This window comes from Rhopilema esculentum, chromosome 21 (genome assembly GCF_057945365.1).
Source record: "Rhopilema esculentum isolate cy_ngs chromosome 21, ASM5794536v1, whole genome shotgun sequence".
Lineage (NCBI taxonomy): Eukaryota > Metazoa > Cnidaria > Scyphozoa > Rhizostomeae > Rhizostomatidae > Rhopilema > Rhopilema esculentum.
Window position 1 is genome coordinate 11243985 of NC_142835.1, and position 23164 is coordinate 11267148.

At 36.9% G+C, this 23164-nt stretch overlaps 4 protein-coding genes across 5 annotated transcripts in view; 2 read left to right on the top strand and 2 right to left on the bottom strand.

Annotated features, from left to right (window-relative positions):
- The window catches only part of LOC135684201 (uncharacterized), a 32617-nt gene extending 28476 nt beyond the window's left edge, over positions 1-4141 (bottom strand). The window contains exons 1-3 of the mRNA XM_065199651.2: positions 2340-4141; positions 1934-1969; positions 165-227 (exon numbers count right to left, since the gene is read on the bottom strand). Of these exons, the coding sequence (XP_065055723.2) occupies positions 165-227; positions 1934-1969; positions 2340-2720 (480 nt within the window). The 5' untranslated portion in view covers positions 2721-4141. The remainder of the gene's footprint in view (positions 1-164; positions 228-1933; positions 1970-2339) is intronic.
- A 195-nt stretch (positions 4142-4336) lies between these two features.
- Positions 4337-10022, bottom strand: LOC135684203 (thymidylate kinase). Of its 2 annotated transcripts, none has more exons than XM_065199656.2 (7): positions 9787-9918; positions 9422-9567; positions 7731-7839; positions 7043-7130; positions 6315-6503; positions 5640-5769; positions 4337-4550 (listed from the first exon to the last, which is right to left on the bottom strand). In XM_065199656.2, exons 2-7 carry the CDS (start codon positions 9546-9548, stop codon positions 4486-4488), a joined length of 708 nt encoding a protein of 235 aa, XP_065055728.1. In that variant the 5' UTR covers positions 9549-9567; positions 9787-9918; the 3' UTR covers positions 4337-4485. The 2 variants fall into 2 exon arrangements, with proteins under 2 accessions (XP_065055728.1, XP_065055727.1); XM_065199655.2 differs by having other exon boundaries at positions 4339-4550; positions 9893-10022.
- On the top strand, positions 9995-13485 carry LOC135684206 (transmembrane protein 254). The gene is made up of 4 exons (XM_065199659.2): positions 9995-10168; positions 11738-11841; positions 12433-12492; positions 13085-13485. Exons 1-4 carry the CDS (start codon positions 9995-9997, stop codon positions 13209-13211), a joined length of 465 nt encoding a protein of 154 aa, XP_065055731.1. The 3' UTR covers positions 13212-13485.
- A 578-nt stretch (positions 13486-14063) lies between these two features.
- Positions 14064-22707, top strand: LOC135684694 (putative leucine-rich repeat-containing protein DDB_G0281931). Its single transcript, XM_089115056.1, has 2 exons — positions 14064-14655; positions 18016-22707. Exons 1-2 carry the CDS (start codon positions 14424-14426, stop codon positions 21297-21299), a joined length of 3516 nt encoding a protein of 1171 aa, XP_088971182.1. The 5' UTR covers positions 14064-14423; the 3' UTR covers positions 21300-22707.
- Positions 22708-23164: the final 457 nt, after the last annotated feature.

Sequence of the window (23164 nt, forward strand, 5' to 3'; positions counted from 1 at the left end):
GAGAAAATGTTAAAAGAATTTGCTGGTATATACTGGTAATCTAAAACCTGAAATATACTAAAATTTGTATTTTTTATCATAAAACCAATTGATTACAAATCTGATAGCAAAAGTACCACAAGATTAAGTGTTTATGTAAAGAAAGACAGAACAAAGAAATGTACCGGGATGAGGTTGTTATTCTCAAGCATTTGCTCAATGTCCACATCGAGGGCACGCGAAAATGGCTGAAATTGAATTGGATTGGGAAATTGAAGTGGATTTGTCGTTGGTTTGATAAAATAAAATGAAAAACAAGATCTCTCGAGAAAATTTGATAAATTTGACAACGGCATTTGACAACAGAAATGAAGACAATACGAGGAAGACGAAAAGAAAACCCGGGCCAGAGAGAAACGCAAAGACATGATTGAATGAAGGCGAAGGGAAAGTTGTTGCAGAAAAATATGTGCGAGCTTTTTAAAATCACAGCTTTTTTGTAGCGATTTCACGCGAATTGAAGGCATGGGAAAAAGTAGAGCATTCACCAGCAGACAATGTGGCATTGCGAACAAGAAAAGTAAGGCTCGAAGCTCAGAATGGTACATTTAGTCGGTCAAGTTCGAATCATATTCGCTTCATAATTTGTCAGCTGAAGAAAACCAAGGCAACTGTGAAGAGAATTTCGGCGCTAAGGTTGGAATATACAGGCACCGCGGAGTAGGAGGGGGGGGGGGGGGGTCGGGGGACTTTTTGCACAAAATGCCAAATATTAAGTAATAAACTACCAGTAAAGCCTCTTTTTATACGGTTTTAGCCACCCCCCCCCCCCCCACTTTTTTTAGACCCTTCACTTTTCTCAACACTCCGTAGTACCTGATATAATGCAAATTTTTGCACGAATACACGATCAAAGACGACACCAAAATTTTCTCCGTCTATCAAGCGAATATAATTCGAACTGAATCTTATTAATGTATCTTTATAAACAGATAACAAACATTAAGTGCAAGCATTTTTGGCGTGACAAGCTTTCGGGTGAATCTTTGAGTTATCCGAAAGTTTGTCACGCCGAAAATTTTGCAAGAACAATGGATGCAAAACGTATATTGACTGAAGCAAAGTTAAACACGAGTCTCTGCAAAATTTTTGAAAATAGTCGTTCTTTCAATAGGAACACCAGTGCAAATGAATGACTTTACTATTCTCATCGTATATCAAATATACACCCTCACTTTCTCCTCCTCCTTTCTCCGTCCCATCTGACTGAACAGTATCAATGCCTTCAAGAAATGACTGATCATAACTTCAGCCAGAAGCGGACCGCAAGCCAGAAGGGGGCTGGGAGTGGGGACCAAGCCTCCCAAGATGGAGAAAAATACTTATGTTGGGCTAATATTTTGTATTTTTGTATTTGTATTTGTTGTTACCTAGCATCCGAAGGTAGTTTTTAGGACACTGAGAAGCTATACTTATCGAGCAATGTTTTGGTCCTTCCTCTCGATGTGACCACACCTCGTGATTCCTACGCCTGGAATGACAGAGAGCTGGCGACTCTCCCCACTCTGGGTGAAAGTTTGGTCATGCCAGGGACTCGAACCACAGGCCCTTGGGTCTGTAGAAAGCGCCTCTAACAACTGAGCGATCCTCGCACCTATATTATACTCTGTAACAGCTTGTGGTTTTGCTGTAATAATACAAAAGGCTGTTCCACAATTTGTCTGAAATATATCCGAAATTTTTTTGCTGAAGTTTATCGCCGAAATGTTATCCGCTGAAATTTTTTTACTTAATGTACCTATTATAGACACGATAGGGATAAATTTGATGTATATTGAAAAACTTATCTACAAAATTACTGGTTTTAAAGATTAATAGACGAGTTGATTGAAAGCACGAATAACTTTATACATAGCTTATAATTAAAATGAAGCAAAGTTTATAAGATACTTACTGACATTTCTAGAAGATCTTCATAGTCATTCACTACCTTCAGAAAAATAAAAAAGCACAGTTTTGATAAAGTATTCCATTACAAATTATTTAAATGGCAAACAAGAACAGTCTTTTAAAGGAAGAAAACAGCTACTTAGCTAACACGGAGTGAATTGGTTGATAAAGAAATTAAATGGAATTCCTTTTCACTTGTCTTGGAATTCTGTTCTGTTGCTCTTCCACCATTTCCAAAATTGCTGAAACTCCCACCCAAAATGTTCACAGTTTTACAAAGTTTTCCCATTACCCTTGAAATGTTGCTAGATTTCAACATGGAGTGGTTTCAAACAGTTAAAGAACACATTTGTCTCGAGGAGTCATAAATTTTCGCGGATTTGAATGAAAAAACACGGTGTTCTACGTACATTGACCATTCTGTCTTTGATATCCTCTAATTCAGCGCCAAGTTTGTTGACTTCCCGCAATCTTGCTTTATCACGCAGCATTTTGAGTGCCATATCCACAGAATTCTCACCTTCTCCGGCTAGTAGGCCTGCTTTTCTTGCCGGTTTGCCAGCAGTTCGTCTCCACTTTTCAAAAGCATCAATAATTCTGTCATCCGAAATCCTCATTTGCTTTACCACTTTTTGCTTGTGAGCTAACGATTTTCTTGGTTTCCTGCTAGCATCTATTCTTCCTTCAACTACATTTTCCGCCGGATTTATAACAGGGAGTTCAACTCCCTCAACACACTTGCCCCTGGCGACACAGGCCAGAAATCTATGATCGAAGCGCTTCTTGCCCATGTCTAAATAAATGCCATCAACCCCCTATCAGCTTGTTTTCTAGCTGCTGGAAATCTCCTCTAGTTTCAGAAGTATCAGCATTTCTCTCTACTCGTACGCCTTTTTGACTTGCATTGAAAACTTTGTTGCGTTCTGACGTCAGATCTTACAGAAATCGAACGCCGTTTCATGCTAGTGACGTAATATTTTCTCGCATAATGTTTTGTTAAATGATTATCAGAGAAGTGTTAACCATGCTAGATATATTTGCTTTATTTCTGAACTACCTGAAATAGCTTATACCTTCAAAACAACTTGAAATTATACATAAAATTAGAACGAGGATGCCAAAATCCCGCGTGAGATGGGCGTTAAACTGTCTGGGAAGAGAATAAATTCGCAATATTGCCTTGTAAATAAACTAAATAGCTGTGTATAGATCAGCTGATATCAAAACAAGAATTTTTGTGGTTCAATTTGAGATCTGCTCTGTTGATGGTCGAATTTAGGCAGTAAAAAGCCTCTTAAAGATTGTGCTGCCAGCGCATTTGACCAGAACATGTTCAGCAAAACAAACCAGGATAACCAACTATTCAATATTTTGATGCAAGTTATAGAGATATTCATAGCATAGCATGTTTAAGTTAAAGATCGTGACTGTTAATAATGATAAACCTGTCTTCAACGAAAATTAATGTTTATCGTTCTGTCAGAAAGTGCTTGGTGCCGTTTTGGCAGAGCTGTACACGGTACTTGGTGTATGGAAGAGGGCGATTCCAAGGGCCCACTCCGCGTTTCACAATGCGAGCATCAGACAAATATGCCTTAAAAGATATTTCGAGTGTTCATACACTGCACTCAAACTGCAAATATTCATTGTGATTCATACAAAGGGCTGCAAAAAGTATCACAGCGATTTATACCTAGAAAATGTTCAGAGTTGGCAGAAAAACTTGTCAAACACAAAATATTTAGATAGAAATGATTATATCTTGAGTTGTTAAAGCAAGGGATTTATTGCCCTTGAAATTTAAATTAGAAAAAATTAAAATTCTCAATTTTACAGAAATTTTTGTTGCAATATCTTCATCAGGAAGAAATTTTTTCATAAATTTAGTAGGTTGTCAGAAAATTTTTTGCAGCCATGAGCAAGCACTTGGGGGATTTAAAGATTCTGCTCAGACTTTATATCGAGCTTCTGGTTAATTTCTGCAGTAATCTTAAAAATGACGGAGTAAACTAACAGGTAAGAACCTTAATAGCATTAAACTATTTAAGATCTTAGAATATCAGCCTATGATAAGGGACAAGGAACGAAAGGCAACAATAGCTCAGAAAAAATTCCCTTATTAAATGTTGATGCAAGTTTCACCAGCAGAGGAACAAGTATTGATTGGCTGAGAGCTTGCACCAAGCCACATGGCTTCTTTCGCCACTTGGCCAATCACAGCCCCAGATATTGTAAACGAACTTAGACCAACACAAACAATCGGGGATTTTACCACCCTCTGGAAGCTAAGTAGGGTTGAAGTAGGGTATTTTTACATAATCAGCAAATCTCAACAAATCAAGGTTCTGCCTTACGCTAGATTCACCAAACAAGTTATTAGTAACAGTATACAAGAACTCACATATTTTTCCAAGAGTGAAAAATTGACTGAATATTTCTTCGCAGTTGCAATTAAAACTTTCAATATATAGGTGATAGAAAAATTACATTTATCCTACACAGTTGAATAACATTAATACACAAATCTACCGCTGGCTAGCTTGCGACAGCCAGCAGTTATTTTTGGCAGTTTTTGCTTGGAATTTCATCCTGCGAGTCGATCTCCAAGCTTCTTTTTCGTGCTGCAAAAATAAATTTTAACCTGCTCTTTTAGATTGAAAAATAAAAAATCGGAGTGAGCCTAAGCAACATATCATTTATTCTATCAATGGCTGAACAGGTGTAGAAAACTCCATATTTATGTGAGCACCTCATCGTTATAATTAATAAACATAGAAGCAAGAGAACAGAAAAATGATAATGATATGTTAGCTGAGACTGAGTTTCTTGGAAGCAACATTAAAAGCCTTGGGCGAAAATGTTTATGGTTGATTCACCAGAATATTCAATTTAAAAATATCAGAAGAACAGAGCAGGCAGCTACCGGCCTGTAAGTATATTTCAGAGGAGATACGATGTCTTACTGATGCCGAAATGTTTCATGAATGAAAATCCCTAAACTCATAAACAACACCTTGTGACTTAGATTTAATAAAAATGCCATTAAAGACGAAAACTTTTAATTAGAACGTATTAAACGTTACAGTTAAAATGTTTTGTGCGCAGAAAATTTTGTTTGTCAAAACGTTCTGTTGGCATTATTTTCATCCAAAATCTTTTTGACACCTAGTACAGACTTTGTTGAAAATTTGGAAAATCAAATATGCAAGTTTGTAATAGATATCCATGCTTGATTGGGTTTTATTTCCTAAAAGTGTGATTGAAAAGAAACTAAGTCACTGAAAAGGTTTCCTCTGTATCAATTTCCTCAAATAATTTTCATTTGCACAGATTATGAACGAACCTTCTACTGTTACAACACTCAATCATTGCTTTCAAACGAACATTCCATGCTTTAATCAAAAGACTATCGATAAAACAATAAGAAACGAAAGGTGCCCCAAAACTCTAAATGCCTCTTGAGGTTTTTCACTTTTAATGTACAATGTTTGTCATACAACTGGGGCATCCTTTTACATTGAAACAATTTCATAAGTAAAAGGAAGACGATTTTGAAAAGTGCGCGATTCGAAAGAGGTATCGCTTGTTTCCGTTAAAACATTCTAACATGAAATGATCTCTCAAATTTGTTTTCTTTCGGTAACGACATTGTGAAAATAAAGTTTTAATTAAACTAATAATTTTCAGTTAGCTAAAAACCGTTTAAATACCTGAAATTTTCTCTACATTTTCAGTCCACAAGCTGCTCAGGGCTGTGTCTGCTTTTATTTCTCTTAAGTCCATTGCAAACTCCAGAATTTCATCATGAATTTCATCTATTTTTCTATCGGCATTTATTATCTGCAAAAATTCAGTCTATTTATCGACAAAAACTCGGCAGAAACAAAATAGGCTGGGTCCGCTTTTTAACTGGGTCTGGTAGCAATAGGCTACTAATCAATAGGGTCTTAGGGTACGATAAAAATGGTGGGGAATTCTAAAATTTGATTTAATTAATATTGATCTTGGCGATGAGTTTATTTCTCTTGACCAATCTTTCTTCCTAGCACTCAATAATGCTTGCCAAAGTACTTGGAACACCCGAGCAGTTTCACTCAACTCTCGATCTGTTTTCGATTCACAATAATGGAAATAGCTAAGTTGTCTCTTTCCACCAAAACAATATTTGAAATACACCTGAGCCATCTTAGTTTCAAAATTACCGGTCACGTTTTCAACATTTGGTTGATGTTCTAAGACTGTTGGTATGCAATGTAGTTGTTGGACTAAGTCTTCACTTACAAACTGCTCTTTCACACCAGAAAGTCACAGCAGGTGTAAAATAAATTTGCATAAATGAGATAAAAAGCCGTGAGAAAATATTCATGCTATCTAGAATTTCTTACCTTCCAATTGTCATCTTTTAGTTTCTGATAAACTTCGTAAACTTTTTCTTGAAATGACTTTGTTTCATATCTCTCTTCACCATAGCCTCCTCTTCCAGAAGCCTCCTTCAGGGGTAAGTCTAAATAGAAGACTATATCTGGAGCTATAATTCCTCTGTCGGATCCTTTGCACCACTCAATAGAAAAACCCTAGGAAACATAACGAGCTATTAGAGTATCTTACTAAATATAAGTGACTTTTGAACATGACCATCACTACAGGGGAGGGGTGTGTGTGGGGGGATGAGGAGATGGGATGATGGGGGAAGGGGATGATGGGGGGAGGGGATGATGGGGGAGTTTTTGTCATTTAGGGTTGCTTCGTCGGCAAATTTTCAGACCTGTCAGCAAATAAAGGATGGCACACTAACTTTGTCGGCAAATGGGATTTGACCCCCCTCCCTCGAGCACAAAAGCTGGCAACAACCCTGAACATGACACCAGACGAGCCTCAAAAGATAACAGTTACTACGACACTGGTGACTAATAGAAATCAAAGCTTAGGCCTAATTGCAACATAAAAATACGTCATCCACTACAAATAAGCAATGAAAAAATGTACGTCAAAGTTATGGGTAGCACTACAGTTAAAATATAGGTTTAGAAGCATGTTAGGAGCCAACACAGGGACTTAATGAGCACCAAAGCCAAAAAAGAAGAGAAGGCAGAATGCAAAATTGACAACTCACCTTTGCTGCAGTATAAGCCACACCCGAAAAGGCATATCTGTCTATTACAAGGGTCGTTCCATTCAGTAAATCTTTCTTCATTTCATCCCTAGAATACATTCACACAAAAATTGTAAATCATGAAAACTTCTCCCTGTGTTGAGAAATTAACACATTAATTCTATAGTGATATGAGTTTGGGCACTTTCATGCTACACACTAAATCTAATTCTTTTCTTCTTACTATCTATACGTAAATCTTACTAATTGCAATTGCAGTTATAATAAACAGTTATAAACGCTCTTGACCTTTTAGCGAGGGACATTTCGAGATAAGGATGTAAAAGATACTTCAGAATAAAGAATACTTCATAAAAGATCAATTATTTTTTCTTTCTATGACTAACCAATTTCTGTTTTATGGGGGGTGGGGGGGGGGTGGGGTGTATAGGCTCATCACGGGTGCATTCTTCGATTTGCAAATTTCAAAATCGTAAAAAATGTGCACATAGGCCCACAGGCTTTAATGCGGGGATAAAGCATGGCCCCCAACCTTTCTTGCTAACTATATGTATTAAATCCCCCTTTTAAGTACTAAATAGGTAACCCCTTTTTTTGCCCCCCACCCACTTTAGAATCGGTGGCGCAGGCCCTGTATAGGGTGTATATATTTCTTAGATGAAGAAAGATTTCAAACAAAAATACCTACATGAACTCCCATCTGTTGGCAGAAAAAAGAAGATGGGCAGCATGATCTTCCATCTCATTTTTTTTCTGCAGATAGTCACCAATAGCCCCACCGATAACTGTTTTTCTCTCTAAAGAACAAAAAAATGTTAGGATTATAAGCAGCAAGCACTCTGCATAAATAATTATCGATTGTAGTGATACCAAAATAATACAATTGGAATAAATTAAAATCGCCACCCCAAAAAACAGCTCTATATCGCAGGATTTAAACAATCCAGGAAGCGCCTGTGCCTATCTATCATTCGTCCTTACCAGTACAAAAAATCAATACCCTGTTACATCCTGGACATGTCTGCAAATTTCATACTATTAGTAGCATCGATAAACGATTTCTCAAATGAACAAAACATTCAGATATATCAGCTGATCTTTCCATATTAAACCCTGGCCAAGCAACAAAGTTCAGCTTACAGAATTCAATGTAATGTTGAGCAACAAGTTCAGTCTTCAGTCACCTTGTTCAGTGTCATTCAGTGTTGTTCGAATTGCTCAGTATTTTTTCGAATTGTTCAGTGTTTTTAAAAGTTGTCTGCTTATATTCTGTGTTTTTAAGTGCTGCTCAGGGTTGTTCAATATTATATAGTGTAGATCAGTGTTTTTCAGTTTTGTTCAGTCTTAAACATTCTTGTATAAGGATTTTAATTCAATGTCAAAATTCTAAAAAAAAGTTGTAGCTGTGTCTCAAAGTCTATAAGTGGCATCATGTTTGCTCAGTACTTGTAATGCATTGCATGAATATTTCAACGAAAAAATAGAATACTTAAGAATACTAAAGGAAAGGTGGTGTACTCTGTTGTCGAAAATTTATTCAAACCCAATGCATGTACCACTGCATTTAAAATTATAAAATACAAAAAGGACAGATTTTAAAATCTTTGTTTCTTTTCATTTTCATTGTTACATTACAAGCCCATACCCTCTACCAAATGAAGAGATTATTTCCCTCAAAAGTGAGGCTTTGAATTAAGAGACCAGGTGCTCTAAATATCACAATATTTTGTTTATAATATAACACTTTGCCTTAAAAAGGTCAAGTATAAACAACAACTGCCATTGCCTAGGGTAAATTCCGTGCAGTAAATCCTGAAGATCTTTGGTGTAGAGTTATGTAATTTTGTATGGCGTTGGCATGTTGAGATAAGCATCTGCTGGCATGTGGTATACACTAAAATGCTGGTGAAGGGACATAGCAGTACACCAGAAAGCGCTTTTTGTGGCCGTCTAATTATCTTATACTTTGTGAAATAAACATTATGGTTAATTTGATATTATGCTGTTATTCTGTTGACTTATACTACAACATTACTCCGTTTTTGTGTACTTCTGCATCATCATCACTGTAAAAATGACTGCATGGGAATAATGGGGGGGGGGGGGGGAAGGCAGGGGTATTGGATATGTATATTGTTTTTATCTGTTTTTTATTGCATACAAACCTTGGTGTATACCTGGCCCAACCTTGGGACACCTTAAGCCTGAGGTGCACATGGAGCGTATCCTCGGCATTGACTGTGTTAGGTAGCATGCTCATGGAAAAGATAACAAAACAGTCTGCCAGAAGACACAAGAGGGCTGCCCAGTGATGCAAGAAAACTTGTTCAATTGCTGAGAAACCTGTGTTATTAAATTGATTATCTAAACTACACTTACCAGGAAATCTCATAAACTTCACCACATGGCCTTTCTGCTTGAAAGCTTCAACAAGCTGCCTTGCCTGGGTAGACTTCCCACTTCGGTCTAGGCCTTCAAAGACAATCAACAAACCCCTTTTTCTCATTGTACCAGTTTCAAAAAGCCTTCAAAATAAAGAAAAACCCCAGTGTGCATAAAATATTTCAAGCTATGCAGTACAAAACAATTCTTTTAAAAAATTAACCTCTGCTGTATGTCTCAATCATATTGATTCAAAATGTTTATAGTCATAATTATTATGATAATAAAGAAAGTTTGTTGATGTACAAGGTGCCAAAGAAAAAATGAGATATATGGTTGTTCTTATCAAAACACCAACAAACCTAGGGATGTCCAGGTCAAAGATGCTGATAGATTTTCTGTGGGGTTATACTTTAGTTGCAATCATATATGCTGATTTCAAATCCTGCAAATTACAAAAAAGTATACCTGTCACTGGATGTGTTCCTTCGAAATTCTTTAGACCTCTCGCGCCAAAATGCATTTACCCTCGTTATCACATAACCCTCTCTTAGAAGAAATTGTGTCAACATGGCTGACTCAACAGTGGAAACTCTTCCAAAAGACAGCGGTTTTAAACCAAAAAGGCATATCAGACCCTTGCAAGAAAACACATTTAGAAAGTTTGCTGAAGAAGACGATCATTTTGAGTCGTCATCACTTCTTTATTATGTGCTGGTGACTGTTGCGCTCGTCAGTTTTGAGGTAGGCCTGTTGTGGTTTTGAGATGGTTGACCTTTTTGTCTTTGAAAAAGTACAGTTCAGTTCAGTTTTTTTATTTTAAATTCCACTGTATACATACATTTGTTGCAAGTTCACATTAATCCACGGTATAAAAACTGTAAAAATAAGTTCAATAATATGAACATTACAAAACAAATACAGAGTAGAGGTGAAACAAGCTAGTTTTGTACAAGACTAGATACCGACGTTGCTAAAACGAGGAACAAGCGGAACAACCTAGTAACAAGCGGAACAACCCAGTAACAACCCAGTAACAAGCGGAACAACCCAGGAACAAGCAGAACAACCCAATAACAAGCGGAAATGTGAATTAATTGTTTAGTAAAAAACACATGAGGGCGTTTATAATTCAACTCTCTGAAGTTTGTGTGGGCTAGAACTATCAAGAGGCCGTCCATCATGTCCTTGTCTGTTTCGGTGGCTTTGTGATTTTGCCAACGGACAGAGAGAATCTATCGAGCCCGAATCCGGACGAAAAATAAATAGTAAAGCATGCCTAATATAGCGGATGCGCAACAAAGTTTCCAGTCTGGAAGAGAATTATTTAAAGGAGGAAACTCTCTCAGTTGTTTATAAACCTTTCGAAAAGATAGCAATCCCTACTAAATTAGATGCGTTATGCTTTATTTTTAGTGCAAAAAGTAAAAATAATCTGTAAGTTGTTTTGAGTCTTCCAGTCCAGAGAAAAATACCATCTCTGGATGGCTCAGTTGTTAGAGGATGTTGCTAGGATGGCTGAGTTGTTAGAGGTGCTGACTACAGACCCAAGGGTCAGTGGTTTGAGTCCCTGGCATGACCAAACATCCACCCAGAGTCGCCAGCTCTCTGTAATTCAAGGTGTAGGAGTCACGAGGTGTGGTCACATCGAAAGAAACAACCAGGACATTGCTTGTTAAGCAAAAGCTCCTTAGTGTCCCATAAACTACCTTCGGATGCTAGGTAGAAACAAATACAAATACAATTACCATCCATGTAAGACTAAATTGAAATCGTTATTGGTTACTATGTTCTTTTGTAAAAATGTTTTAAGATTTTTGTTTTAACAATTTTTTTGAAGGAGAATTTCTAATTTCTACTGGTAGGTCATTCCACATTTACCCCCATATAGCGAATAGACTTCAGGCCTACCAAAAACTGATTTACCATGAGTCAAGAACAAACCACAGTGATTAGATTGCTTAATAGCATGTTGGTGAATATTTACATTGAAAGAAAAGTAATAATGAAAACAAGAGGGAGTTTATGTACTTGTTAATAGATTAAAAAACAAATGTTTATAGTCTCAGCTGAAAAGTATCATGAAGTCTGAGAAGTTTGAGTTTTTTAAAAACGAGAAGAGAGGGAGGATGAAAGGTTTGATGTGAAACTTTTTTGCTCTGGCAGCTTCTTTGCTTTTTTGCAAGTATTGGCTCCTTTTGTGCCCCCTTTTGTAACATGGGGCCTCTTCCTACATGTGCTCCTCAAACTTTGAAATGCTCCTGAAGTTCCAGTGTTGCCCAAATTTTTATTTTTATACTGTCTCTTCTGCAGATTTTGTGTTTTCAGACCAGCTTGTTTCCCTTTGAAAGACTAGGTGGTGCAGGAAAGAGACTAAAGTATCTCACAGATCATCACTTGGACACCATAAGAGCTGGGTATGTCACCTTCAATTAGAGTCAGCATTTTGCTTGTTAACCTTCTATGTATCCTTAATAAAATCAGCAAAGTTATTATCAGGAGTCCAATGGGACCTATCATATCAAAGAAACAGGAGAAGATCACTTTCAAATATGTGCTAAAATTACACCTAGTTTATCACATGACGTATAGCTTTCTGTAGCCATAATTGAAAACTGATCAATGACTGATTTTTAAAAATATGATACCTAACAGTAGAATTTCCTTTGCCTCAGATTGATAATTGAAAATAGTAAACTTATGGCAGGTGTATCTTGTTTTAGATCCATATGTGCTTGCAGCTGCACCTCTGATATGAAAGTATTAAAAGTCAAAATGGCCTCAGAGAGCCAATAGGATCTTCTTTTGGATTTCAATAGGATTTCAATCTTTTTGTGCAAAACTATATCATATTCTTCAAAATCATCATGTATATATGCATATATTTATTATAAGACATGAAAATAATTTTTGTTAACAATTTTAGAACTTTACATGCATAAAAAGCTCTCTTCTTTATTTTAATTCTAGAAAACATAGGTATCTGATTGCCTGTACTTGTTTTTCAGGTTTCTTTTTGCAGTAGCGTTGCACATATTTGAAGCCATATATGCAAATTTTAAATGCAGGTAAATACCCTATTACCATGTTGTCATTAAACAGGAGGATTTTCAAAACCTAAAACAATACTATGAAACTTTTATACTCTTAAATCGCTCCTTGTAACAACAAAGTTTTTTCCAAACCTGGACACAGTTATACTGTGTTTCTAATTCCCCCCTGGAATCATATATAAAAAACTCAACATTTGGAATATATAGAGGGAGTCAAATAATCAAAGTGCTCATTGCATTTTGACCTGGATAAACAAAGTAGAAGGGGGGGGGGGTGTCATTAAAGTCTTTTTTGATGTAAAGTATTTCGAGCTATGAAATACGTAAGATTATACCCCTCAGTTATTGATTTCAGATAGCATATCATCTGCATTGGATGCATGGGCTATTTACTTTTGCTGGAGCATGCTCAATATGTAATTCTTCCAGTTGTAAACAACAAAAACATAAATAGCTCATTTGTGTTGATCTAAATAGCCCGTTTTTGATCAATAGCTTCCAATTAAGTTGGATTTTGTTCAATGTAACATTTCTCAACATGAAACTTCTGCTTTTAAAAATCGATTCAAATTATGCATTTATAGTTGTCTTTTATTTATCTTTAAAGGTCTATCAACATGTCTCAGTCAGCAAAAATGAAATGGACCATTCAAACATTTATCATTGGTTATGCGTCTCTCAGACTGCTAAATTCCTACTGTGAGAAGAAAACATCAAGAAAGAAGATGTTCTAAATTGACTGGGAAGAATTTCTGAAACAATATTGCCAATGCATAGTTATGTGTAAAGGCATAGCCCTTGGGTAGCTAAAATTTGTTAGAGCCTTTTACTTGGGTTTGGATATGTAAAATAGCAGAAGTTTTTATGATTAGTATCTGAAGCATGTTTTATAACTGCTAACAAGGATAATACGATATAAATACTAACAAGGTACAAATGACCAAAGGCTGGTTATTGTTAGCGAATATTTAGAAAATTGTTATTAACGAAAGGACGAAAATGCTCGGATTCTATCGTGTTTTATTTTTCTTATTACACTGTAGTTGCAATACATATATGCCTACTCTTCCTAGCAGTGATGTGTTTAGACAGTTTATCTGAGGGGGGGGGGGGCGTTCGAAAAAAAGTGACCAACTTTACTTTTTTGCCAACTTTTTCTCCATAAATTTATTAACAAACCGGTCTGCAGAGTATGGCACTTTTCGACGAGATCTCCGGTGTGCACGAGCAAAAAGCCTGGTGTGCCGGTGTGCACCACCAAAAATGTCTGGTGTGCTGGTGTGCACCGACTATTTTCCCATGTTGTGGTTAAAATTTGTGAATTTGCATTTCACCGTAAAAATGCGTGTGAAGTATACTGTTGAAGATAGCGCAAGTTTCTATTTGTATATTTGTCAAGTAAGATTCATGATACCTCAAATTGTTCATACAAAACTGTGCTTGTTTTTATCAGCTGGCATTTTCTATGGGACTACACCAAGCCACACCCATCTTAGTTGCCATACCCAAAAATACCCGGTGTGCAACAGATTTTGCACAAAAATATCTCCGGTGTGCACATGCCATACTCTGCAGACTGGTTAACAAACAATGATAACAAAGTAAGAACAAATAATAATGGCATGAAAGTATAAGAAAATTAAGTTTCCGGAAACTAATATAATGAACTTTCCTCTCATTCTCCTCCTCGGCGAGTCTGCACGCAGGCTATACTAAGCCCCCTTAATCATTAAGTAACGTTTAGCTTCCGTTACGCCACTGAAATAATGTGAAATAATAGCAACAACAACAACATCAGAAAGTATTTGGCGCGAAACTACAAATGTGCTTGTGAGAATATATAGGGGGGAAAATGCAGAAATTGTAGAATTTTGTTCCCCCCAGATGACCCAACCAAAAAAAGACAAATTCTTGGCTGAAGACTTTTGCGCGTGCGCAGTGACTCTATGACCTCGTCTTTAAAAAAAAAGAAACGAGACAATAGAAAAAGAAAGTACTCCTCGAAAGTACAAACACGGACGTTCACCGGTACCACTAAGCAAAGTGGCCGTAGCAAGTTAATGGGAGGGGAAACAGTGTTAGATGTTTCAAATATGTCGATGAAACTGCTGATCTATTCGTCGTTATTTCTTCTCACAGTAGACGCAGCGTATTGGTATGGCGACTATACATTAAAAGGTTGGGTTTGTTTGATTCTGATTTCACTCTTTTTAGCATATATGGGCCTATCTATCTTTCCCGTCACTTTGAATTGATATTCTGTTCCATTGGCCAGGTTATAGCGTGTATCCAGTTTGCAGATTGCAGAAGAAGGAATATCTCATAGAGGTCTTGTGTGCGCTGGTATTTACCACGAAGCATTCCATGTACAGAATGCAAAATGTGGCGTGTGCACACACAAATTTTTTTTCAGAGCTGTGCATAATGCACACTAAAATGTATGGCTGCACCCGCATTTTTCTAGGTACTGAAAAATTTCCAAGTATAACCCTTTTTTGAAACGTCGGAAAATCTCGCTTAATCCCAACTGACCCGAAACAACATATTCTTTGATGCCATTAGATTAATTCGTACACATAAATCTGGCTATGAACCAGTCTGCAGAGTGTGGCTCGCTGACGCACGCGCGAGGTCAGGATAGTGCTGCACGCCAAAATTTTCTGATTGAACATCAAATTTACTATAGCGCTATTAAAAAAACTTAGATTTGCACGCAAAATGATTAGTAAAGAAAGGTTTGCACGCAGAAAACATGTCGTGAATGAGTACTGCACGCGCGAGATCTCGTCGAGAACTGCCATACTCTGCAGACAGGGCTATGAATGGGTCATCAACCAGTTTGTTGTTTTATAAAATGATAATGAATTGAGATCTTTTTGGTCACCTAAATAAACAGTATCAGAACCATCTGATTGTCACAAGTTGAAAAAGTTGATTTCAAAATGATGTTAGTAACAGTGGCCGACACTTGGGGGGGGGGTGAGGGGGGGCGACTGCTTCCAATACTTTAGAGGACAATGGTCTTTTATTCTAAAACAATGGGAAATGTGACGTCATCTTATTAAAACAATAGGCTTGCCCCCCCCCCAATATTTGACCAAGTGTCTGCCCCTGGTTAGTAATTACAGTAGCAATCTGGTCTTTGTTAGAGCAATGGATTTATGAATTAATTTCTCATATTTTTATGGTTATTCTTTACTTGGAGTCTATATCAGAAAAACTGGTAATGATTTTGCAGAAACAATTTCACAGTAGCTTCAAACTGGCAACTAACTAACAATTAAGTTTGACTAAATAATTGCAAATATCTCAAAAATAATTTATGGCTGGAGTGGCCCTTTAACCAAGTTAGAAATCATGAATCACTTTGGCTGAGTGCAGTTTTGCTGCAGAAAATGGAAATAACATGGAAGACATTTATTTTCGGGGGTTGATGTGGATCCAGGAAAGTATCTAGGGTATGGCAGACAGAGGAAGAGGAGTCTGGTGGCACTCCTCCAGGAAAATTTGTAGACTACGCCTTTTTGACTCCTGTAGAATGGTCTAGAATCATTTCATATATATTTTTTCTTTTGAAATGCTTGTGTGACCTCATCCTTAATTATATATTGTATGAAGTTAAAATTTTGTGAAAAGCACAAAACAAAGCACTTTTACAGAAAAGTGCTGTTGATGTAGATACATGGTGAGAGCCATAATGGTGACAGCCAATGAGAATGGTTCTTATTGGAAACTGTATTTTTCCTATTGGAAGTTTTTTTTATATATACACATTTATCCAAAACTGAACAGTATGCACACATTGCACACTATGTTGGCACTCTTGCACGCATGCTCACATTAGCATTTGTTCTTGCACGGACAAGATCTTGTCAAGAACTGCCAAGCTCTGCAGATTCCAATTTTGTGACCCATTTTTCGCAAATATAAAGTTCAAAAATTGACAATGCCAAATGGCATCCATGAGTGAAAGAAACTTTGGCATAGACCTAGTCTATCCTTGGTGTATCTATGGCATGCAGCTTTTATGGAATGTGCTCTTGATTATCAAGTGCACAAAAGAAAGTATTCTAATGCTTTCTTGGTTGGTTCCTTGTCCATGTGCAAACATTTAAAGCTAGCAAAACAAATGAGGTTTTTACCCAAAAAAATTAAATGGAAAAGCAAATTGAGCTTGGCCTACATGACTGGTTTTTTTTGTGTGGTGCATTTTATTTCTTTAATTACAGATAGATTTAACTAACTTTTTTACAAGCTATAGCAGGGTTTATTTTAATGAAACCAATTTGTGCCGTGTTATGTGGTAATTGTGCAGTGATAAACTCAAATTTTATGCATTGAAAAAAATAAGATTATGCAAGATCTCAAAGATTCTTAAAAATCTTAAAAATCTTAAAAATCAATGACAAGGCAAATGGAAAGAGAAGGGAAGAAAAATGATAAAACTTGCCCCCAAATGTTTCCCCCAAATTTTAAACATTTCAATTCACGAGCTGAAATAGTGTGCGGATTAATTGGACAGGAGCAGTGAAGTTTCATGAAATATCAAAACATATACAAGCAATAGCTTAGAAACAAGTGTATATTTTATGTATTAAGTTTCACTAACTTGTCAGTAGAAGGGTATGATAAAGATGCAAGATTTTTAAAACTGTTTTGAATTTTTTAGGTTGACAGGCCTCTTGGATAGTTTGAATGATGAATATTCTTTGGGAAATTTCATCCTGAAAATTTTTGTTAATTCAAGAGCAATTTGGATTCATAGAGTGCTTGATATGATGAAATGAAACATATCAAAGCATTTTTACTGATGAACCATGCATTGGTTGAGTAAAAATTTATCTGTTTTTCACTTGGAGCAGCGTCAATGAATATTTGGTCATGCCTTCCAATTTGGCAACATCTGCTTTTGAATTTCTAGCCTTTGCTTACAGGCAATTAATTGTTAATCGAATTCCAAGAAATTGTTTTATCTTGTATCCTGACATATAAAATCTGGTATCAACTTCTATTAGATGTTACATATACAATGAACTGATACAAATCAACCAGACAACTTTCAGAGCCGAATGATACAATGAGAGTGGGCATAGTTTGCAAAAGTTATTTGACCGGAATGTACCAAGACATTTTGCCTTTGGTTGGCATTGTGGGTCTAATTATTTTGGTAAAATGCTTGTAAGTGCGAAAAGTTAGTGTAGCAGGAAGGACAAGAAGAAGGTATAACTAAAAGAGGAGAAAGTCTAAAATCTATGTGCAAAATATTTGTACAATCAACTAAATTTGCTTAATTTTAATGCCAATTTCAACTTTAAAAGGAATCTTGCCTAATATTTGCCTTAATGTTGACCTTGGTTTAATTTTAAGATTATAAGGGAATTATGCTAAACAGCGGACAAAAATTAGAGAAGGGACCAGCAAAGTTCAAATCTGAGAATCAAAATCTATGGTGTTGATACGTCAGGCCCAAAACGTGAATAGGCTCTGTATTAGTTCAAACGTTTCTCACTAGAGTAAGAATATTTTCTTATTTTTTAGGTTCTGCTTCCAAGAAGAAGTTTTTTCCCTCGAATACTAGCTGTTTGTATGCTTTAGAGATACCAGACGTTGTCTGGACAAAGTCAGTTTGCAACGAAACTTGCTTAAAGAAAGAAAGGACTGTTCTATTGAATTTCTACGCGAGTCTAAACGGAAACCACTGGCATACAAATTGGAATTTAAGTGTGTCAGTATTGCATTGTGATTGGTTTGGTGTTTTGTGTGATTTCGAGACAAGGCACGTGATTGCTTTGACGTTATCGCATAATAAGTTACAAGGAGCATTTGCTGTGAATTTGCGTGAAATTCAGTTCTTATTTGGTTTGTGCCTTGGAGTAAACTCTATAACGGGTGAGATGCAGCAGGTAGTCTCGAAATTGCCAAAGAATCTTCTTCGACTTAGCCTAGCCTTTTGCAAAGTTTCAGGTTGGCTTCCGTCTCTTTTACCCGTGATGCTGCCTTTACTTGCGAAGATTCAGCTGAGTGGAAGTTTAGTATCCGGTAGCCTACCTGAATCGATTGGCGACCTTAAAGGTCTTAGAGTATTGAGCATCGGTGAGACAAGAATCAACGGTTCTGTACCCAAATCGCTTTCGTCATTAAGTCGATTGTGGTTCCTTGACTTTGAAGCCTTGGGTCTTCATGGAGACTTTTCTATTTTTCACAACTTGACATCATTGGAGTTCATTCACTTATCGTCTAATCGTATCAAAGGAGAAATCCCTAAAGACATAGGTCTTCGCTATCCATATCTCCGCGAACTGTTGCTGCAGAACAATATGCTAACAGGTACTTTACCCCGATCAATTGGCTTGTTGAAACATCTCACAACACTGAACATTGCAAAAAATCATCTTACAGGCGAAATCCCGGCCCAGCTTGGCAATCTCAACCTCCAAGTGCTCATTATATCGTCCAATCATTTCAGCGCCTTTGAGACTGGCTTTGTTTTTAACTACTCCAACCTGAATATTTTTTTAGCCTCAGATCTCAGTGTTTTTAAATTCGATGTCCAACATCTAATATCGAAATTATTGCCAGCCAAAAAATCTCTGATTCAGTTAGACATCAGCAACTCAAACTTGCAAGGCTATCTTTCAGACGATATATTCCGCTTTCAAAAGGCTACGTTTTTGAAATTTGGTTCAAACAGGCTAACTGGTGATATTCCTGTTCCAAATGACAACCTACCTTTCTTAACATTGCTGGATTTGCGAAATAATAATTTGACAGGCAGCATTCCAACTGCATTTTCACGGCTGTTGATGCTACAGGAGTTGGACTTGAGGGGTAATTCATTATTAGAAGGTGACATAGATGATTCTTTTTTAAAGATAGATGATTCATTTAGAATACAGGAAAGGGTAGAAGACACATGTCCCTTAATCAGATTTGCACATAATGATGGAATGGTTTATGTTGACTCAAGTTACTATAACAGGAAGTATTGCCAATGCAAAGAGCACTTTTTTGGACAGGGAGGATACTGTTATGCTTGCATGAAAGGTGCCCATTGCCCAGGATATGTAAAGCCAAACACCACCACAAGAGCTGGATCTTCAGTTTCAAGAATGTTTCTAAATCAAGGTTTTTGGCCATTCCCGAATGAGGAAAATGTATCTAGTCTACACCAATGTCCTACATCTATCTATTACTTGAATCTCTGCGTTCCAAAGGGCTGTGGCTGCAATGTTATTTCTAGCACGAGAAGTACCAGTCACAAAATGGGCAGAAATAGAATCAGATGTAACGGAAGCTGCCTCTGTGCCCCAGGGCATATGGGTAGATTCTGTAGCAAATGCAAACGAGGTTACTACCCAGGCGGAATAAGATGCTTTCAGTGTCCAAATGGTTATCAAAAGGGAAAATATTATGGTACTTTGTTTGGTTCAACTTTGGTAGTTTTGGTTGTTTCGTTAGGAGTGTTCATTGTTTCAAAAAAACACATGAAATTTGCAATCGCCATAGCTGTAATTGAGGTTTCCATTGTCATCGCACTCGTGTACGTCCACTTTTTGTCAGCTTTCTCAATTCAACTCGTCATTGTATTTTTTGCCCTGGCTTTCAGTAGCTACCTACAACGATGCACTGGCCTTTTCAAAACGTCTATATTCTATATTCAGATTATGGACACTCTAGTTTCAATGACTGATATATGGCCTAAAACGATCTACAATGTTCAGATGTATGCCAGCAGCTCACTAAATTTTGAGTTTTCGAGTCTTGCCTGCGCTTTCCCATCCCTGTTCAACACTTTATCAAGAAATTTGTTCCTCTGTGTTCTCCCAATCGCGTGCCCAGTATGTCTAATTTTTGTGTATATTGTCTGGAAACTGATAAAAAAACCTGACAGAGAAGAGGCAAGATCTTTCAACCTCAAGTGCAGAAAGTATTGCTTAATATTCATTGACGTTGCCTACTTTCCTATTGTGGCAAGCTGTATATCCATTCTAGCCGGCTGCAAAGAAATCGACAATGTTTCTTTCATGAAGAATCACGTATGGATAGACTGTGGCACTCTGTATCACACGACCCTGACTGTTATTGCATTGATTCAGTTGATTCTATACGTGATTGGCGTTCCATTCTTTATCTACTGCCCATTGCTATATCGTTACCGAGAAAAGCTTGAGTCAGATGAATCTAATTGGCTAGGCCACCTGATAATCCCGTACAGACCAGAGCTAAGGCGCTTCATGGAAGTCATCATGGTATTGCGGAGGCTTACCATCGCTCTTTTCTTAGCTTCGTTTCCAGCTAACGAGCCAGCTCAAACACAACTTATTGCATTACTTCTAATTGTTGCTATAATATTTCAAGCCCTCGCGAAACCATTCGCAAGACAGAGAAAAGTTGAGGAAGGCAAGGCAAACGAAGGCCTTGGTATTGAAAATGCAATGGAAATTTTCATGCTATCGGCAATGCTCCTGGCTTTTATATGCGTTGGACTATCAATTGGTCACAACACGTTTTCGTTCACATCAAAATTGTTTCTTTTAACCATTGTCATAAATGGCTTATTCATCATTTCCATTTGCTGCGCCTTTGCCTATCGCCTCTTTTCTAAATCCTCCTTTTCAAAACTGTTTTTGAAAAATTCTGAAAGAGAGCAAGTTGTGCCTGCAATTCAGCAGCCTCTCATCAACCCATCGGATGATCGCTTTGTGAGGCAGTCTAGTCGCACTTCAGTTGCCAGCACCACCTTGCAGTATGGCTTTTTGGAGGAAGATTCCCTTGCAGATTTGGATGAAGCTGGGGTAGCTATTTCTGGTTACAGATTGTAACATATAATTTCAAGACAAGTTATGTATCCTAAAGCCAACAATTTTTTATTTAAAAAACAAATATTTATTTCTTTAACCTTCGAACTGAAAATCTATATTAAATAGATTCTGACATATCATCGACCAGATATAGAATTAGGCTTTAGAGTTCCCTCACGAACTTGGGACTTTTGTCCTGTCCTCGATACATTTTCGTCCTCATGGAGCGTTCGCAATTGAAGTCAATACTTACTGGGTGGGTGAGAGTCACCTAAAAGTTAACAGGACTAGGAGAAGGTACCATTAAAAGTTGACATCACTTTATGTAATATCTTAAAGTAATATTATTCCTATTCCAGAATAAGAAAATATGCAATGTAAGATTTATGATCATTTTATGACACTAACATTAAATTTAATATGTGCTAGGTTGTCTTAAGAAAATACGGCACGACTCTTGATATCTTACAAGGAACAGATCCAAATGCTTGTAGAAGCATTTTGCCTTTAAAAGTCACTTTGTGGGCAAAATGTGTGGTCGAATGCCAAAAATAATTGATATGATCTTAGGTCATATAAAATTGATGTCATCTTAGAGAGGGAAGGGCTATAGCTGACAAAGGTTGACAAGAATGAGAGGGGTAGGGGGGCAAAAATGGGTATAGCGTGGTTGATTTCAATTGTGTACGTTCTTTTGAAGTTTTCTAAATTCCAGAACAGTTTTGTAATTCACTTTGCTAAATCTATTATTTTACTACGAGATTTTGTCATTTGATTAGTTCGAAACCCCATTTATTAAATGATCTCAAGGAAACGTGTCAAAGTGAAGAAATCGCTGCATTCTTCGCTTCAAGACATTTCCACACAACACTCAAGGAAGTATTCGTGAATTTCATATGTTCAGAAGGAGGGTTGTAAAAACTACATGAACATCAAAGGCTAGTGATCATGGTATGAAATCATTGACGATTGGTGTTGAGAACGCTTGAACAGGAGTGTGGGGTACTCCAACCAAAGCCTTTGCACAGGGAGGGAGGGGATCAGGTAATTAGGACATACGGGCTTGCAACTTATTCGAGAGTTGCTCTAGCTTGATAACGATTAATAATAATAATGATACAATAATTATAATTCTTTATTTTTTTGTCGATTATGTGAAGAGTGTCGTTGATTATTGGAACATAACACCCCCTACCCTTGATTCCCATCGCTATTTAAATGAAATTTTTATCGTGCACTTCTTGATAACAAGATGTCAATAAAATATTTAACTGTCATGACATATTTTTATAACTATTTTCTAATGTCGAAAATTTTTGCAAATTGTGCATTTGTATGTTTAGCCACAAATTTGATAAATTTGTAGTAGTTGTTTATAGTAGGTTGTACGCGAGTTAATTATTTATTGTACATTAAATGTAGAACCATATTTCCTTAAATTTTTTCCTAATTTCTTCGTTTTTGAACAAAAAATAAAAAGTATCGTATTTAGTTTTTCAGAAGAAGGTCTCTACTTTAGAATAAGGTACATTCAGAGCCATAATTGCCGATTAGGTTTTTTGATCGTGTAAAACCCTATGGCTGGGATTGAATATAAACCATACTGGAACTTGCGATCACAATCTTTTAATGTCCTGTCGATCTGGCTTTCGCCTTGGTGATTCAACTATAAACCAGGTTTAACTTTAACCATATGCTTTAACCCATCAGCATTACAATGCCATTGGCAGTGTTTCTATTTCTCGTGCTTTTTTCTCGACCTGTTGAAATCTTTCCAGCAACTGAGCATGTTAAGAAACATAAATCGTTCACGTTTCATTTGCTAGGAACGCCGTATTGGAAATGGGAAATAGCTTAGAAAATTTAAAGACTGGGTTGGAAAAACC

Bases quoted from the DNA above. Each gene is read 5' to 3' on its own strand.
- LOC135684206 (XM_065199659.2), top strand. From the start codon at position 9,995: ATGGCTGACTCAACAGTGGAAACTCTTCCAAAAGACAGCGGTTTTAAA. The intron at 10,169-11,737 runs GTAGGCCTGTTG...TCTCTTCTGCAG, and splicing joins TTGCGCTCGTCAGTTTTGAG to ATTTTGTGTTTTCAGACCAG. The intron at 12,493-13,084 runs GTAAATACCCTA...TTATCTTTAAAG, and splicing joins TATGCAAATTTTAAATGCAG to GTCTATCAACATGTCTCAGT.
- LOC135684203 (XM_065199655.2), bottom strand. From the start codon at position 9,996: ATGTTGACACAATTTCTTCTAAGAGAGGGTTATGTGATAACGAGGGTA. The intron at 7,131-7,730 runs GTAGGTATTTTT...AATGTATTCTAG, and splicing joins GCCAACAGATGGGAGTTCAT to GGATGAAATGAAGAAAGATT. The intron at 6,504-7,042 runs GTGAGTTGTCAA...TATGTTTCCTAG, and splicing joins TGGCTTATACTGCAGCAAAG to GGTTTTTCTATTGAGTGGTG.
- LOC135684694 (XM_089115056.1), top strand. From the start codon at position 14,424: ATGACCTCGTCTTTAAAAAAAAAGAAACGAGACAATAGAAAAAGAAAG. The intron at 14,656-18,015 runs GTTGGGTTTGTT...CTTATTTTTTAG, and splicing joins TGGCGACTATACATTAAAAG to GTTCTGCTTCCAAGAAGAAG.